Source organism: Clarias gariepinus, chromosome 17 (assembly GCF_024256425.1).
Source record: "Clarias gariepinus isolate MV-2021 ecotype Netherlands chromosome 17, CGAR_prim_01v2, whole genome shotgun sequence".
Classification (NCBI taxonomy): Eukaryota; Metazoa; Chordata; class Actinopteri; order Siluriformes; family Clariidae; genus Clarias; species Clarias gariepinus.
Window position 1 is genome coordinate 14,330,778 of NC_071116.1, and position 15,680 is coordinate 14,346,457.

Genomic DNA, 15,680 nt, shown 5'->3' on the forward strand with positions numbered 1-15,680 from the left:
TTTTGATGTTTTGTGTTAACTACCATCAGATCAGAGGTTACTGCCTTTCAGCAGCATCACTGAACCGAGCGTACTGTAGAATGAATTCGTGGCACACTAAATACAAATACGCACTTGACATAATGCACTAAACATAATAATAAAAAAAGCAAACATACTGTACCTTTTCTTCATGTTGCACAATCATATAACATTGATGATGTTAGCGGCCATGTGTTTTATCAGGCATTCAGGACCATTCTATTTGCTCTTCTCTTCAGTGTGCTTTGTGTAAGCTGAAGAAATTTGAAATGTTCAGAAATGTGAATTCCTAAGAGCTACGCAGAATAGACTGAGCAAATAATATAAAGGATATTTAAAGATTCCTGAACTATAACCACCCACAAGTCCCTGTTCTAAAGGATTGTTCAAAAAGACACATTTAAAGGTCACAACACCCCCAATTCATCACATTTCTGGATCAGTGTTGATCCCTGTATATAACTTTCTAATTTACCCCGGATTGAATTCTTTCATATTGGAAAAGAGCAATAATGAAACAATTGCAAATAATGATTGCAGAGATAAAATATGAGCACACTCATAGAGAAATGTATTGCTTATTAATCTAAAAATCCCTTGGGTATTTGGATAGGTCACGGCTCTTAGCTTCCTAAACTGTACGGAAGCCATTTGACACTAGGTTCGGTTGGGGTACTTTTTGTTTTTCTATTATCAAGTACAGTAATTAAATCCATATGACCTGCTGCGATTGAAACTACTAGTCACACACCCAGAACTCTCACCATAGTGTAGTGACCTCAAGTGCGTAGCACATGAACATCTCACAACGATTGGAATCAACGCCTCAACTGTTATATTTGATATACTGTAAGTCTCACTCACATCTAAACCCAAAGTGCAAAGATGGACTAATTCTAGAATATGATGTTCAACAAGAACAGTCAGTGTGACAGTCAGGTATCTGAAAACTTTAAAATAAGCCATATTGTGTGTTTGTGTAGTTTTGAGGTACAGGAGAACCATTCCACTGTCCTTGTGGATTTAAAAAAAAAAACATACCACAATGAGCATGCAATTCTACATTACAATATGATACTAATATTATATTTTACTGACAAGTACAAATATACAGAAAAACATGCCCACTGGTCATTTTGACTGCACCACCAAACGAGACTAAATCTGTCTTTAGTGACAAATCCGGGTAGAAAATCTGCCACCCACAAGAATAAAACAGATTTTATTTTTCATTTTGTTGCATCATTTAATTTCGAGCATGGCTAAATAAACCAGAAATTAACTTGATTAAAACCTAAAAAATTAGATAATTAGGGATTAAGTCTGATTACCAACTATGATGGATTTACAAGTCTCAAAATTTAACAGTTGTTTTAATTTTACTGCTGTTGCTCTTGGGATTATGCATTATTAAAACTTTTTTTCTTACTGAAAACTGACAAAATAACTTTTTTTTGAGAAACTTTTATGCTGCATATTTGCCTATAAACTATCTCAGATGCCATAGTAAAATTAATCCTGCATTGAAATTTAAATCTGGATTAAACATTTATCCACGATTACCAGGAAACTTAAACCAGGCATAAATGCTTGCATACTGTATATGCAGGAGTATTAAAGCTGAATGGAAATTGGATTTACAGATGTATTGATTTAATACATGTTAAACTTATATTTATTTGGTTAAACTTTGTTTAAAAGGGTATCCCTCAACCCAAAAAAGTAGTGAGCCAGTAGTGAGTTTTTTGCTGTTTGCATCTCCTTCAATGTGGTGATATACAGTAGAGGGGCTGTGGTGGTGGTGGTGGTACAGTAGATGTGGTGTCTGCAACACAACCTGCATCCTGTTTTATTTCTAATTTGAAGCATCAGGCACAAGAGCAAATTTAATATGACTGAATTGTACATTAAGACACATTAAGATCTAAAATAGCCTCAAAAATGCCAAAACACTGACGTGCACTTTGACAGCTGTAAAAAAAAAAATATTTTTTTAAAATAAAAAAATAAAAAAATCGTCTCTCTTCAACAAATTGGTAAATGTGCATTGACTCAGTGCATATAAAAAGTTCCTTATGTTGTCTTGGCATTGCTGTTATTGACTTGTCTGGGGCCCAAAGACCCCAGTGTTGCCACAGAAGAAAAATAAATATATATATATATTTTTTTTTTTCTAGATATTTTATATGGGTATTTTAGATTTCAATTCTAGTACAGTATACTGAAAATAATATTCATTTAGGTCATTAAGTATAGTATCATAACTGAAAACAATGTTCAGAAACCCCCAACAGAAGATAAGGTTTAAAACTACAGCACCAGTCAAAAGTTCTAATTCTAATTCAATGTTTTTTTTTTTATTCTAAAACAATACTAGAGATTTTAAAACTATGAAATAACACATGTGGCATTAAATAATTAAGTAACACCCACTACAACAACAACAGTCAGTTGTTATTTAAGACATGGAGGTCAACTTTTCTGGAATAGTTCTTGCAAGATCAGTATTGTCAAGTGCATTTGCCAAACCCATCAAGCACCATGATGGAACTGGCTTTTCTAAGACCTTCCCAGGATAAACAAGACCAAAACTTACCTCTGCTGCAGAGAAGAAGTTCATTTAGCGTGATCACGCTAGAAATCATCAATATAAAGCACCTCAGATTCGAGCTAATATGAAGTTAAGTTCAGCATTTATTTGTCACATATGCATTACTGCACAGTGAAATTATTTATTCTTCGAATATCCCAGCTTCTTGTTAGTACACTAGGGTCAAAGCACAGGGACAGCTACATGTATTATACGGCACACCTAGAGCAGACAGGGTTAAGGGCCTTACTCAAGGGCCAAACCGCAGCAATCTGGTGGAGCTTGAACTGCTGACCTTCTGATCAGTAACTCAGAGCCTTAACACACTAAGCCACCACCGCCCTATAAGGCTTTACAGAGCATGCATAGCAGACACATCTCAATATCAACTCTTCGAAGAAAATCAATGCATACATTATGTTGGATGGCTTCAGCATTGTTTTAGTATGTGGAAAGAAATAAAACTCAGGAAAGACAATAGGACTGGAAGGTGTGTCCAAACTTTTGACTGGAAATTCAAGCACATACTGGTTTGGAATCTAATGATAGAATGTCATTTCCAAGGCATTTTGGTGATGCTGGGATTTGAATCAACCTGGTGAAAGCTGGTTATGGTGACTGAGTGGTTAATACAGTATTTGGGGTTATAGATTATAAGAGTGTGTGTGCTCAAAGCCCTGCAGTGCTACACTGGCAGGGTTGTGTCTTTAGACGACGAGACCCGTAAGCTTCATCAGTTGTATTCTGCCTCAGTTACAAGCTGATTAAAAAACCATCACCGTGTTGTAATCTGCATTATAATTTTATAACGTGTAAAACAGTATTACAGTAATATAATAGTCTGTTCTGCATATTAGAGTAATACAATAGATTAAACATGCTTACAGTTTGTACACTACTTTATTAGTAGTCGTTGTTACAGGGTAGATGCCTATATCTTTGACCGTCATATAAAATCTGTGATGAATTAATTACTTGAAATATATGCTGGACATGTCCAAAAACTTCGGCTCCTGATGATGTTTCTTCTCCTAATGCATGTCGCTAATTGAATAACATGTTGTCTGTATTTAGCCAGTGGCCCAGATTAATTTGATTAATAATAAAAGCACAATCTTTCTTGCTTCTACTTCCCACAAGAAAAAGAATATTCTGTACGTGGATAACATATCTGTGTTTCTGTTCTTACGGTTAAATCCTTCCAGTCTCAGTACATTTAAACAGGAATCCCATGATGGTACAGCTTGTTCTGGTTTGTGTGTATACATAACATCAGGGGACAAGAATCAGCTGCAAGCAACAAGAGCAGCTAGACAAAACAGCAAGGGGTGAGGGGACTCTCACACCTAATATAACTCAGATGTCTTCACTCTTTTGCTTTTGCTAGATTGTCTGGTTTCCAGGTGTGAGATGTTGTGTTGGCACTTAACATGGCTCTTTTTCACGGTGCAAGAAACAGCATAACCTTAAGTAGAAGTTACATGGTATTGCTTATGTGTAACGATATTACAGTAGCAGTGCACCAGTCAGACACACATTTGTGCTTTTTATTTAAGCAAGTTTTCAATGCAAATAGCTTGGCAGCTTCCCATCGCACCCATCACCTTCTGCTTTGCTCTGCACACAACCACATACATTAGGGTATAAAACCTCATTCCAACATAAAGTGCCAACAAAAAGTATATAGCTTTCCACTTTTTCTGTTTCGCACTGATCTTAAAATGGATTCAGATCCATTTTTCTCATCGTTCTACACACAGTGCTTTACAAAGTAAAAACAAGTGTCTGGAGTGCTTTGGTAATTTATAAAAATAATGACTGAAATATCCCATTTATGGTACATATCTATTCAGACCCTTCGCTTAGTAGTCTGCTTGTGAATGATGCTACAAGGTTGGCACAATTTTATTTTGGAACTTTCTTCCATTAATCTTGGCTGAATCAGGAAAGCTCACCGAGGTTGGATGGTCAGGGTCAGTGCACAGCCATTTACAGGTCTCTCCAGAGAGACCACTCCAGGATTTTCACAGAGTTTGTTGGAAGCCTCCAGTGTGTGTGTGTGTTTTTTTTTGTTTTGTTTTGTTTTTTTTGACATTTTGACTCTGGTTGTTGAAATGTCGCCCCATCCTGAGATCCGGAGCAATTTGGAAAAGGTTTAAAGTCAGGAAAGTTTATTCTTCTGTATCCATTTTTTTGCCTCTATACTGCCTAATCCAGTTCCAGACAAATATCACAACAGTATGATGCCCACCATGTTTGACTGTAGGGATGGTTTTAATAAGGTGATGCACAGTGGCTGATTTCCTGATTGCAAATAGTTAAATCTTTGTTTCATCAGACCAGAGGGTCTTGTTCCTCATGGACTGAGAGTCCTTCAGGAGCTTTTTTCACAGCTACTGAGAACTATGAAAAATGACTTTTGTTTTTTTGTTTTGTTGAAAATATGATGTTGTGAAATTTGGACATGTAGCTACAAACATGTTGCATTCTTTATCATATTCTTTACTGGCTTAGTGGTTAGCACTGTCGCCTTGCACCTCCAGGGTCCAGGTTCGATTCCCGCTTCTGTGTGCATATAGTATGCATGTTCTCCCTGTGCTTTGTATGTTTCCTCCAGGTACTATGGTTTCCTCCCACAGTCCACAGACATGCCAATTAGCCTTACTGGCAATCCCAATTTGCCCATAGTTTATGGATGAGCATGTGAGTGAGTGTGCCCTGCGATGGATTAACACCCCATCCAGGGTGTACCCTGCCTCATTCCCTAAGTCTCCTGGAATAGCCTCCAGGCCCCCCCGGTGACCCTGTACACAGTATAAAGCGGTAAAGTTGATGAGTGATTGGGTGAGTATATTTAGTACTTTGTAACAACTGTTAACTTAATTGTGCTGCATTTTACTGCAATTATAGGCGATAGGAAAAAAAACATGTCAATGTGCATCCTGTAGCTGTCCATGTTGTCCAGGTAGGAATGCGTCTCCCCAGCTCCTGTGGATGCACTGCCTGTTGATGCTTAAAGGGTTTTGCAGAATTCGTGGTTTTCTGTACTGATGATGCTGAATAAGCTTGCAAGGTCAGGGATTGAAACGCCTCTGTGTGTGACTAATCAGCAAAGTCGCTGTAAGCACAATAGAGAACGAGAGCAGCACTTTGCCTCATGGTCGTGTGTCTGCAGGGACAGAATCGACTCTGACAGCTCTGTGGGAAAGTAACGGTGTGGAGAGGGGATGGGGAACAAAGGGAGGAATTAAGTGGACTCATGTCAATGATGTAAGCTTTGACTGACCTTCCCTTAGGACACAGTGTTAAACCAAAAGCCTTACATCTATACAAGCCATCTTCACTTCAGATTCAGTAAAAAAAAAAAAAGAAGAATTTCAAAAGAAGAGGCAAATTCTATTCAAGAAACAGTTTAGGCGCTGCAACTACTAGGTGATGTTTTTTTTTTTTCTACAACCAACAAAGTGCTACAACCATGTTCAGAGAAGTAAGAGCATTTGCGTCAACTGTAATTTTCTTTTTATTTTATGAGGAGGATAACGAGACAGCCAGCGCCCTAAAAAAATACTTTAAATGTTTCTTTTTGCAGTTTCTTATTAATCTTTGGTTATGATGGTGCAGCAGGTAGCTTCGCCTCCTTACAGCTCCAGGTTTGGCATTTTAAACATGAGCTCGTCTGGCTGGTGCAGTCTTTGTGCATGTTCCTCCTATGCCTGTATCAGTTACTGATGTCCTCAAACCACTTAACTTAACCAACGTAACTTCGACCATGATAAAGCAAACCCTAGCATGCATGCATTTAATAAGAATTTAATACTGATATGATAATCTTGGACAGATTCTTTACATTAATTCAGCACATCACTGTTTTACAGTGTGAATGATATTGCTCCCTTTGTTCTATATGAAAAATGTATCACGTGTTGAGGTTTTCTTTATTAAAGGGACATTAAAGGGAATTGTACGTCATGACATCAATAAAAAAAAAAGCATATCACAATTGCTTTGTTAAGAATCCTAAACAATGGACAGCATGTAACAATTATGATCTCTCAACAGTTAGCTAATTATTTTGGTTTTTATCTGTCTATTATAAGATTTTTATATACATCGCAACAGCATTTTTAAGAGTTTAACAACAGTGTTTATTAGTCCTGGAAGACCCCTGGCCTGCATATTGTCTCTGCTGTCTCAGCTCTCAGCACACCTGATTTAACTTACCAATGTAACTCAACTATTTTTACCTAATTAACAGCCTCGTCTGAATAGAAGTGGGTGTGGTAGAGGAGCGAGAGCCTCCTGTAGGTTGGGAAACACTGCCCTACATTACAGCGCAAAGGTTTTACGTGCTTGCTTTGACCTTAGCTACCTCCCAAGTAGGAGAAAAATACCTCTCAGGATAATTGTGCTGCTGTTTAGTGAAGAGCTTGCTGTGACAGTAGGTCATGCAGGGATCATTAGCAAAACTCAGATCTGTCGAGACACCGATGACAAGGTCTGAGCTCCTGCTGTTCCACCCCTCTACTGATCATCAGTGTAAACAATAGGCATGGGAATCACCAGAGAACCGCCGATAATGTATTAACCTAATTCAATTTTTTTTTAGACTTTGTTACAAAATTAAACATTAACCTTCTCACTCACTCATCGCCTGTACGCTTCATCCTGTGGCGGGGAGCCTGGAGCCTGTGGCACGAGGCTGGGTACATCCTGGACGGGTTGCCTATGCATCGCAGGGCAACAGTATTTAATAAACTAATTTGCTTATACTACACATACAAGTTTTAGAAAATGCTTAAAGGAGAGGGGGGGAAATGTCTGTCAATAAATGACCAGACCTGGCGAGCTTTGACCTGGAAATTGCTCATTCAAGCTGCTTTTAAGATTTATGTTCTCTGGACCCAGTGTCTGCCAGTGTTACAGCTCTGTCTTTTGGAGTTTGACTGTAACCTAAAAATACCAGGGCTGTTACCGCATGCAAAAGTCACAGATCTGTACTGTACGTACCTCGGTTGGTTTTGAGGTTCACATTGCTCATATCTTACCTGTTTAGGATGGAATGCTGAAATAGATTTTAAATAAACGTATTCATGTGACCCTATGAATTTTATATATTTAAATAAACACCAGTTAGCCACAACATTAACACCATCGCCAGGAAAACTGGACATAATTGATTACCAACTATACAACAGTAAACTGGTGACAGGATCACAGGCACCCTAGGTTCACCCATGCCCGCAGAGAACAAAGGGCTGATCCCACAGAAGAGCTAATACAGGGCAATAATATACAGTACAGTAGGTGCTGGTCATTATAGAAAGCATGCATGGCAAATAGGCCTGCAAACTCCCAAGGTCTCAATCCGGTCAATCATCCAGGGAATATGCTGGACAAACAAGTCAGATCCACCCCGCAACCCACAGCACCCAAAGGATCTCCTGGTGCCAGACACCAGAGCTGACCCCAGAGACATTGTGAAGCCGTGACCTGAGGGGCCAGATCACCCCCAGGGGCAAAACGGGTGACTAAAATCTAGGTGGTTTTAATGTTAATTATTTAATGATATGGCTGATATAAGGTGTCTATAAGGCATACTATAGTCCTCAGCACCATGCTGCCTGTTCCTTTAAATCTAATTAACAGATTGTTAAATAGACCGTATTTACTATCACAATGCTACTGAAGCGAATGTCCTGTACTGTCCATATTCTGAATTCGAATATGTGTATCATTACAGCCCTATAAAGGTCTAGTTCACTTCATGCATTTATGTCAATTTAGGATTCATGTAATATGAGTACAATTAGATCAAATCTATTTTTGAGAGAGTGTGTAGGATGACTCTTATTTCCTATATTTTGCCTCTAGGCCCAGATCCTTCCAGAAGGCCAAATGGAGCAGGATGTGGAGAGCCCCATCACAGTGAGACAGCCACGGCTGCCCAAGCAGGTACGAGACGATGTGCCCAAGCAACTTCAGGACAGCGATCGAGCCAGACGCAAGATCCAGCGCTATGTACGCAAGGATGGCAAGTGTAATGTGCACCACGGCAACGTGCGCGAGACCTACCGCTACCTCACAGACATCTTCACCACACTAGTGGACCTGAAGTGGCGGTTCAACCTCTTCATTTTCGTGCTGGTCTACACAGTTACGTGGCTTTTCTTTGGCCTCATGTGGTGGCTGATTGCCTACGCTCGAGGGGACCTGGAGCACATAGGCGACAATTCATGGACACCGTGTGTCAACAACCTGGAGGGTTTCGTCTCTGCCTTCTTGTTCTCCATTGAAACTGAGACAACTATTGGTTATGGGTACCGGGTGATCACAGACAAGTGCCCAGAGGGCATTGTGCTCTTGCTAGTGCAGTCGGTGCTGGGCTCCATTGTGAATGCCTTCATGGTGGGCTGCATGTTCGTGAAGATTTCACAGCCTAAGAAGCGTGCAGAGACATTGGTGTTCTCCACCAACGCTGTCATTTCGATGCGTGATGGGCGCCTCTGTCTGATGTTCCGTGTCGGAGACCTGAGGAACTCACACATCGTTGAGGCTTCAATCCGAGCCAAGCTGATCAAGTCCAAACAGACCAAGGAGGGGGAGTTTATTCCCCTCAACCAAACTGACATGAATGTGGGCTATGACACGGGCGATGACCGCCTCTTCCTTGTGTCCCCACTCATCATCTGCCACGAGATCAACCAGCATAGCCCGTTCTGGGAGATCTCCAAAGCCAGCCTAGCTAAGGAGGAGCTGGAGATTGTTGTGATTCTGGAAGGCATGGTGGAGGCCACAGGTAGGCAGGACTTTTTTATTTTATTTTTTAATGAAAGTAAACCAGAGATTTGTGGGCTTCAAAGAAAAATAAGAGCCCTTTTCTATTTATATGAAACGGTCTTTATGTGTAAAGGCTAGAAGATGTGGCTTTGAAATTATGTTTTTGTGTCTTATTGAAAATCCTGCATCATGTCTGTTAGCTGTGAGTCCAAGGACTATTGAAGACCTTTGTGTGAGGTCAGAAATGTCTGACCAGGGAGCGTAAATGAGATGATCTTTCATTAGCAACAGAATAAAATCCATCTGGCTGGCGAAGATGGTGTGTTGGAGAGAAACACTCTCTGCAGACAGAGATTCCACTGATTAAATGGAAAGAAAAGTCAGTGTCATTAAAGGAGGGGAAACTACATCATACTGCATCTTATATGCTAAGAGAAAGTTCAGAACATATACTAGGCATTTTGGAGTATATGTGATAGAAATCCAATGAAATAAGTTCACATTTTACATCTAGTCATGATACATATTTCATATATAAGCAGTATGACTAAGCCAATTCATGTAGCGCATGAATTATTTAAAAATACAGGATAAAAGTACTGTACCTGCATTTAGAGATATTTATGTCCTTTCAACCTATTCAAGATGAACACAAACCTGGAACGCTGGCGTGGAACAGCAGTGATCAATAAGACACCTGATCTCTTCCAGGGATCGCTAGTAAGACAAGAGTGTCGCATGTTAGGAAAAGCAGCTCAGATCTGACTCTTCATTCAAATGTTGCAGTGCTTATTGTTATTGTCAATTATGCAATTAGTGAACTATTATCACTAATTGGTGTATGCAATTACAGAAGAACATTTCCCATATGATTGCGCTGGAAATGAAATTTAATGCTTGTGGTAATACAAAATTAAGCACTATATTTGTCCGATGGAGAAGATTTTTAAGTGGCTTTGAGAAGGATGACCACATTACAAAGTCTGAGAAAGGGTGACATCAAAATTGAGACAAATCAGATAAAAATCCATTTCAATACTAGCACTGATGTTAGCATCCTGTGTAAGTGATCTAAGGATTCCCCTCTGTCTAGTCTCCAAATGAAAATAGCTTGTGGTGTTGGAAAGCAAGGAATTAGCTGGCAAAAATCTATATGTGAAAAGAAAGAATAATATACTGTCGATATTTCTTTGATTATGAATTGTTTCTATATTGTACAAAGTGAACGGTATAATCCGAGTCAATGCATTTCCATTGTTATAATTTAAATTAGTGATAAATTATATCATTATACCACTATGTAAGACTTCATTTCAGGTTTTAGTCCTTTCTCATGCAATTCAAAGCCCCAGCTCCTTGTAAAACGGGGAGGGAAAAGAAGCAAACATTCTAATGTACATATGAACCACGCATTTTGGAGTAAATTCTATAAAAACATATATCTTGCAAGGATTACTCACAAGGAAATCAGTGAAGGGAAGGGTCACAAGGAAAGGGTTCATCAGTGTTCACCCCGCCATATTTGTGGGAGTGGTTGTTGCTTGATCCAAAATGTCAAAAATAACATCATCAACAAACAAACAAAAAATATTGTAATAAAATGTCAGTGTAGTGAGTATGATTTATATGGTAACATTATAAGGAAATCAGTATGCAGGAAGTAAATCACATTTTTTTATACAGCAATCCAGTGTATGCAAAAACCCTACGTATGGTCATAGATCATTCCAGGGTGAACAAGGTTGTCTAAATAGTCGGATTAGCATTAATCCTGACTCTTATAGATCTTAACTTGCAAGGTTGTAGCCAGTTTAGGAGGGACTTTGGAGCTCGGCCCGATAAAAGCAGCAGTGCTTCAAAATTCCAGCCGGTGAATTCAACACAGCGCTAGAGTAATGTGGTTTTATTCCTCTGAGCATTTTAAAATTCTGACCACGTTTACAGCCAGCAGAACTCTCTCTAGATTTCTTCCACACACTTGATTCAGCTAAAAAAATACAATTCATTCAAAACTGAGCACCGTTCTGTATTCCATACCTAGCCCAAGTTATTCTCCATGCAGCAGAAGCCAGGCTAATTGGAAGCAGGAGCGTTTGACCACCTCAGATTTTCAGGGTAATTGTTGCAGATCGTTATTTTATGGAGCCTTTAGCCAGTCAAGCTTTGCTAGTGTGAGGAATGCAGATGATCTTTCATTAGACACAAATCCGAGGCCGCAGCTGCCCGAGCTATGAACTGCAGGTGAGGCAAAGCAGTCCTCCTGGGAGTAAACGATAGAATGTGGAATGATCAGCATTTGACGGAGAAACTCCAAGCTCTCATGGGCATGCTGACTTTAATGTTCTGTTGAAGGTGGTGAGTAAATGAGCTGGAGAATAAGAAATACTGTGAGTGATGAGGATGTGTGTGGTCCAGGTTTGAGACTGGAGAGATTGTGTCGTGGGTGGACAGCTTGAAGTTGTGGGGGCAAAAGTTTGAGATTTTATGTTATTAAACTTAGTCATGTACGGTGATATTGTTTAAGGTTGTCTCAGGACACGGATGTTTCTTATAGGAGAAATCGTAGTTGAGGAGGTAAAAGTTTAAAGGTCCCATATTGTACTATAATATGGCTGAATTGCCACTCAGGTGAAGTGAATTTTTTTTTCTTCTGTGATTCACTCCTCTTCCAAACGCACCATTTTAGTGTCTATGTAAATGAGCAAGTGCTTAGCCCTGCCCCTTCCAGGTAACAGCACAACTGAGCAACAAACCATGTAAAGGTATGTTCTTATATGAGGTCACATTATAGGGAAAATCTAATTGGCTTGTTTAAACCCTGGCCATGGTGTGATTTTTTTTCTCTCACATTTTATTATTTACAGTATAAACACACACTGGAAAGTCACACGATTGTCTGAAAATGACCAAATAAGTGACTGTTGCGTAATAAGGTTTGTTAAGGGGAGTATACTTTGAGGTCGTGAAGAAATAAGTTTAGGGCTTTGTGGTTTGAAGTTCTACAGCAAGAGTCATTAATTGGCAAAACACAACATAGTATTTTAGTGGCGCAAACCGAGCAGCTAAAAAAAAAAAGTACAGCAGCAGAACCAATAAACGAATTAAAACAAAAAAAGTTGCATTAGGATAAGCAGCGCTAGTAGTAGGCAATTCATCACATGCATTTATGTACTGTAAATGATTTTGCTGAAGGCAGCAATAATTGGATATTAACTCATAAAAAGCAATTGTTTTCTTGAATTATCCTTTTTATTCCCTCCTCTTGGTGTGGTTAGTGAATTGAATGTCTGACTTGTTTCGAAAAACTGAAAAATGATTAAAGATGAACGGACACGTCCAATTCAACGCCGTGTCTCATCCATCTCGAGTCTGTACAGTAGCTGTATTCAAACTAGATAACATTAAGCACCACAAACCATAATTGTCTAATTTAGAGACATTATATTTAATTATTAAAATGTAGTAAGTATAAGTAAGGAATTTTGAGAAGGCTTGAAAAACGGTGCTGTGTTTAGGTTGTTAGGAGGTAGGTTGTCTAAGGTTGTGTGGCAGGAGGGCAGAGTTTCAGCTTCCTATTTTGGGGCAGATGATGTTGCAGTTGCTTGCTTGAGTCAGTGAGGCAAGAGTAATTCAAGTGGGTTACTCCCACAGGATTTAACAACATTCTGCAAAACCACACACTCATAGTCGGTCCATAGGGAACGCTCAGACAAAGCTACCCTGTGTGTGTTCCAGCATTTTAGTGCTTATGAATGTATACATTTTCTGCAGTCTGCAGAATACTTTTAATGTGTCGTTATGTGTGTCAGAGACGAAGAGAACAGATACCCGAGTGGGAATTCATTATTTATTATCGATAACACTGCCATGCATTTTACTGCCAAATGAGCAGAATTATTGTGCTACACATGAGGGGACACGGAAAAAAGGCGATGCATGTCTAACGTTATAACAGCATTCTGTACAAAGACTGTAGTGCAAACTATAGATCGTACAATTGGTTCATGTTTAACAGATTTAACCTTTATTAAGCTGTTAGGGCTGTTTGTGGTACAGTATTAGGATGTTGGGTGGGGGTGACAGGGAGAACATTTCGGCACAAGGATAGACGTATCTGAAATTGATTGCTGGTTCCTGAAAGGAAAAAACGTTTTGTTTTGTTTTTTTCATAACAACTGTATGATTTTATTAAGAACACAAGGGTTGTTTTGTTTTCTTGGTTATTGATCATAAAGCTAGGGTTATGTTTATGTGTAGTCATTAATAATTATGTCCTTGGAAGGTCCTCACAAGAAGAGTAAGTAGCGTGTGTATGTGTGTGTGTGTGTGTGTGTGTTTTGGCAAGTCTAGACTTTTCATTCCAAGCTGCTGCTCCTGTGTGGCCTTGTTGCTGTTTTTAGACTTCATGGACAGCTGTCACGCCTGAGTCAGTCCTCTAGTTTTGTCCTCTCTTTTGTCTTCTCTCTGTCTCTTGCTCTTTCTCACACACACACACACACACACACACACACACATTGCTAAAATGCTGATTGTACTGGATTTAGTGGGAAAAACACTATGACAAAGGTCCTCAGAGATCAGCCCCAAGCTTCCTTTCAGACAGTTTTCATAAACGATGGCACAATAATAATGTTTATTGAAGTTGTATTTTTAGAGCTAATTGTCCTGCTGATGTCGAAAAAAATCAAAGATACATTCATTAATCAAGAACAAAGATGACCCTTTTTTGCCCCAGAGCTTTCATTCAGCATGACGATCATCACAAGCACTTGACTGTGGAACTAAATAAAGGCTGAACATGATAGATTTTTGCATCTCAGGCTGGAACAATCGGTCGAAATTTCTGCTTTTCCAGCAACTGTGATTCTATTTTGAGTGGTTTGTGAGAGTGGTTGCTATAGAGATGGTGTTAAGAGAGAGAGAGAGTGCGAGAGTGTGTGTGTGTGTGTGTGTGGCAGGAAAACCCACTGATGTTACACAAGTCTGTTATCTAAACAGCCCAGTACTATCACATCACATGCATTATTATTATTATTATTATTATTATTATTATTATTTAGCAATGCTAAATACTAATATAAATCTTTTTCTCTTTTACATTTATAATATTAGAAATCTTTTCATCTTAAGCAAGACTTTAATCCGCTATCTCAGTAGTCTCTATGCATAAAACTGGTTCTTCGTTTAAATGAAAGATTAAGCATTGTGTAGGACTACATCGCACCACAGATCACAACACAGCGCAGTGGCTGGTGCTTTCAGACAAAAAAAAACTTTTCGAAATAAACAAAGGTGATTTCCAGAACAGCTGAATGAGCTTGGGAAGAAACCCTAGGATTTCATGAGAATTTGAAAGATATACCCTTTGATTTCTTTACATCATGTATGATGTGGGAGCTTAAGCCTACACACTGATCTAATAGGAATATCTGGGATATCATATGGTTTTTGCTTTATGAATATTAAACAGTATTTTAGATCTGTGTCGCAGGTAAAGTGATAAATGCATATTGTTGAGAAGGAATTAGATGAATCTATATCATGTTTGAGAGCAGTAACTTGTTAGAGCTCAATGAACAGGCCTCTTTAACATCTTACAAAGCACACATAATGTACATACATATCTTCCTACATTGTTCCTCTTAAATGGTAACTATTAATAAACAAGGTTTATACAACAACCAAAAAAACAGTGCACTAATATTTAGTTTGGCCGCCTTTAGTTTTAATGATGGTGGCCAATGCATGTGTGAAAATGATTCCTCATGCTCCCAGAACCACTCCTTCACAAACTGAGTCTGGAAAAAACAGTCTGTGCCATCAAAGAAGAAAAACTCCATAGATGTGATGTGATACCCTGGTTATTGAGTACATTTAGGTCATCAGCTGACTTCACATTGTTGCCACATAACGTTGCTGAGCCTAAACCTGACAAACTGAAGCCACCAGAGGCTTGTACAGTGGGAACTATGCATGATCAGTGCATCACATTTCCTTCTTTCCCTTCGTCACATTGTGTGTGTGGAAATGATCTTACTTTCACTATTAAACATAGCTGTGATTTCTACTGACGATTGTCAACTCAGAGCACATTTAATCCTCTAAAGGGACATGGACGAGAAGAAAATTCCGTTAAAGGAAAGAAATTGAGGGGGAAAACGAAACATGGGTGGGGGGAAATGAGACCACGTGACTTCCGGATCAATCTTCCGGCGACAAAATACGGAAAAGGCAAACTCCTAGTACAAACTGAATGTCTTTATATTTTAGGCCAAGCTGAAAGTAAAACTCA

At 39.0% G+C, this 15,680-nt stretch overlaps 1 protein-coding gene across 1 annotated transcript in view; it reads left to right on the top strand.

The window, feature by feature from the left end:
• kcnj6 (potassium inwardly rectifying channel subfamily J member 6) overlaps positions 1 to 15,680 on the top strand; it is a 67,956-nt gene that overhangs the window by 35,136 nt on the left and 17,140 nt on the right. The window contains exon 2 of the mRNA XM_053476342.1: positions 8,483 to 9,407. Within this exon, the coding sequence (XP_053332317.1) occupies positions 8,507 to 9,407 (901 nt within the window). The 5' untranslated portion in view covers positions 8,483 to 8,506. The remainder of the gene's footprint in view (positions 1 to 8,482; positions 9,408 to 15,680) is intronic.